The sequence below is a fragment of the Rhagoletis pomonella genome, unplaced genomic scaffold (genome assembly GCF_013731165.1).
Source record: "Rhagoletis pomonella isolate Grant_MI unplaced genomic scaffold, Rhpom_1.0 Rhpom_scaffold_04660, whole genome shotgun sequence".
Taxonomy (NCBI): Eukaryota; Metazoa; Arthropoda; class Insecta; order Diptera; family Tephritidae; genus Rhagoletis; species Rhagoletis pomonella.
In genome coordinates, this window is record NW_023463210.1 from 11099 (window position 1) to 14973 (window position 3875).

Genomic DNA, 3875 nt, shown 5'->3' on the forward strand with positions numbered 1-3875 from the left:
GCCAAAATCGGTTTATCTACAAACCAAATTTGATAAGGACTGACGGAAAATCCTTTAGAGTACATCAGTACCTTTTCGAAAACACCAATTTCTTAACCCGTTAACTGCTCCCGTGACAGTCAGAAGAAGTTAAGAAGAAGTTCTTAAAAAAGTGGAGTTAGGAAGGTAAAATTATCTATTATAAAAATATGCATTGAAGAACTTTACTGCAAGTCGCCGAAGAAAGCAAAATCTGATGATAAAAACTTCAAAATATTAAATATTTTCATTAGAAACACCCTGATAGTCCTAGCCCTAATACACGTGCCTCTGCCGCGCCTCCAAAAATTCTTTGACTGTCGAAATTTTCGGCTGGGGAGAGACCTAATCAGCGTCAATGGACCCGCGCGCCCAGCCATCTTTTAGTGCGGCCTGCGATCAGCAAAGTGAAAGGAAATATATGCCTGCAACGTGATTACGAAAGAGTTCTTTGAAGTGAATTTACATTATTCACATCACTCTCAATACTGATGTATTAGGGCCAAATTCACAGTGTGTAGTTAACTCAGAATCGGTAGTTAACTACAGATTCTCAGTACAAAAACCTATAGTTAACTGTCGGTTCTGAGTTAACTACGCACTGTGAATTTGGCCCTTAAAGATTGAATCAGTGAATACTTCATTTTTCTGAACGAAAGAAATCCTGATTTACATTTTATTTATATACATTTAACTAAGTAAATAAATATTTAAAGTTTGAACCAGCGCACATTACTATAGCCAGGAAGGAAAATCTTGCATGACTAGCAGCAATTCTTGGAAGGAAAATTAACTGCTCGTGGCTGTATACATACATATAAATGCATCGACATCAATGCTCAGTCACCTTTTTTTCGGTTTTATTTTTGCTATTTTGCATGCGCTTCTGCATCCAATCGAGTTGCTTATGGCCGCTGGATTTCTAAATAGACAAAATGTATCCATTCACTTTTTCGGTTGTTATGCGCTTGGCGGGTTTTGTTGTTGAATCCTGACGCAATCGCCGCCAATCGTCAGTTCACACAGGCAGCAGCATCACAATTGTGCTACTGCAACAAACGAGCGGCAAGCGTGGAGCGCATCCAATATGAATAAAAAAGGCCACTCATCGGCCAAAAAAAGACACAAACATTTTTTTATTGCAATATGTGAGTGCGCGTGCTATTAAAAAGTCATAAATACTTATAAGTAGATAAATACATATGTATGTATATATGTATGTGCATGTATGTATGTAGTAAAGTGCATACATAAAAGTAATAGTTTTTGTTTTGTGCCTAGGTCACCAATGCGACAAAGACTGTATCTCGTTAGGGTTAACAATGTATGACTCTACATACAGTTATTTCCTCATCGCAGCGGTTGATCGTCAAGGAAGTTGTGCGCACTGCACTGCAGTGAAGGGAAATTTTATGATTATATCGGCTTTATTCTATTTTCAATCAACGGCGGCAGACATATGTATGTATATACTTACATGCATACAAACGAGATGGTAAATCTTAAGAAATACATTAAAGTATTGTTTTATTTTTTTTGGTGATTAACCGAACGTTTAGCGTAATTTAAAATTGCATTTGCCTATAAATTGTCGGCAATGTTTCATGGCATCATTGCGAAATCCCGCCTGGTACATACATACGTATCCATTCACTCTATGTCTCAAAACTGCAGAATCTGCAAACGACCTCAGCAATATTTTTTTTGTGTGATATGTGTGCCCGTAAATAATTTTACCTGTTTGCATTAGTGCGCTGTCCGCTGGACATCAACAACGGGCTGCACCACTGTTACGCTTGTCAACTTTAATATTTAGTCAACGAAGCGCTTACACTTTGTTGGAGAAATACATAATTCTTTCGAAATGCATATGGCTGCATGTATTTATTTACATATGTACATATGTATACAAATGCTATGAATTTATAAAACGTGGCTTACTAAGGCTACGTTCACACTGAAAGCGGAGCCGAGCCGAGCGAAGCCGTTCCGAGCAAAGTGAAGCTTTCGAATCGCTGTAGCTATATGAAAGTGTTCATACAGTTAGCTTTTTCATAAGCGTTTTGAAGCTGAAAGCAAAGAAGTTTTTGATTTTGGATTTTTTTTCTTTTGAATAAAATTGAGCAAATATATTTTGCCACATTTCATTGATCGAAAGTTTTGTGGTATCTTTGCAGCCAAGGCCATGAGAAAATCTCCGCTTCGCTTCGTTCAGTGTGAACAGCAGCAGCTTCGTTTTGTTCCGCCTTGCTTCGCTCGGCACCGTTCGACTTGCTGTGTGAACGCGCCCTAAGAATCTCGCATTTCAAACGGAAGTTTGTATTTTTGCTTTTCTATGCGTTGGAGGCATCGAGACTGTATTTGTTTTATAATTTTTTACTAACCTTTCTCGGACAAAATATTCAAAAAATATACATATATGTACATAGAAGGAGGCATCGCTTTAATAAAAATTTTGTAAGAATATTTCAAAACATTAAAAGTAAGTAAAAGTAAAGTAAAGTTCGTGTACGTTGATCGGGTGGGTATGTTGTTCATAATTTGTTAACATAATGGTGTATTTACATGGTATGAATCTGGTCATAAGCCGTATGAATTTTCTCATAATTCAATCCATGATTCAATCATTATTGAATCAGGGGTACCATGGGAATTTCTTTAATCAAATCTGTAATATAAACAAAATTGTTTTCGTATTGAAATTAATAAAAATTATCAAAATTTTAAATCAAATAAGCGCACCCTCTCCTCAACTATTACATAATGGCAAAGAATGGCAAACAAAGCAAAAAGGGTGGAAAAAAAGACGAAAAGGGTAAAAACGGCCGCAAAGAAAGCATTGTTTCTGATACTCCAGCAGAGAAGGGAAAGAAAGGAAAGCAGAGTAAAGGCAAGGGCAAGGGCAAGGGCAAGGGCAGCGTCATAACGAATGCGGCGCCAGTTGAGACTTTGCAGGAGGAAACGCAGCCGGAGGCACCACCACCACCACCGCCTGCTGAACCCAAATGCAATGATAAGCAAACTGCCGATCTGCCATGCCGCTACACGGAAGATGCCTGCTGTAGGGGAGCCATCGCTTGCCGACCAAATCATTACCCCGGTATTTTGGAGGAACCCGAACGCATGGCCGTTGTCGGCTCGGAAAGCGGCAGCTACGAAAGTCTATGCAAATTGGTGTGCGCTGGCATGCGCTGTGCCGATCGTGTCTTCATCATGACACCCTGGGGAAATTACGTGATTTTCCGCGCACACGATGATGAGCATAAAATCTATTTCATTTATGATGGCTGCACCTGCAATGTGAATCGCTTTCGATATTTGGATTTGCGCGAAGGTACCGCTGGACTGCTGTATTTTGACTGCGTACATGCGCTGATAACGTATATGTTGGAATCGAAGCAACAACGCATGTCGTGGAAACGCATAAAACGTAGTGTCATCGATGACATCTGCAAGGAGTTCTGTGAATTCGGACATTGAGGCGGCAAAGTTTGCATTGCAACGAAATAGGGCGCGGTGGCAAAATAAGGGACCAGCATGCCAAAAGAGGGTACTTAGCAAATTTTTTGAGATTTATTTGGCAGAGAAGAAAAAAAATAAAATTTGGATAGTTTTTAAAACTAGACGTTGATGAACAGAAGCGTCTGTTTAATTATAAAAATCAAAGATGCACTGAACATATACCAATCCAAATTAAAATACTTTGAATTAAAAACGTAAAAAAGTTTTAAAAGCAGGAAAATTGTTTTCAAATTTAGTACCACCGAGACACAGTGGGGCAAAAAGGGTTTGGCAAAAGGTGTGGACAAAAAAAAGTTCCAAAAAATTGGAAGCATTCAAACGTAAATTTTTTTTTT

At 38.7% G+C, this 3875-nt stretch overlaps 1 protein-coding gene across 1 annotated transcript; it reads left to right on the top strand.

Moving 5' to 3' along the window:
• Positions 1 to 2781: 2781 nt before the first annotated feature.
• LOC118754804 lies at positions 2782 to 3498 on the top strand. The gene has a single exon (XM_036489679.1). The coding sequence runs from the start codon at positions 2782 to 2784 to the stop codon at positions 3496 to 3498; it is 717 nt and encodes a 238-aa protein (XP_036345572.1).
• Positions 3499 to 3875: the final 377 nt, after the last annotated feature.

Excerpts from the sequence above, each read along its gene's own strand:
- LOC118754804 (XM_036489679.1), top strand. The coding sequence starts at position 2,782 with ATGGCAAAGAATGGCAAACAAAGCAAAAAGGGTGGAAAAAAAGACGAA.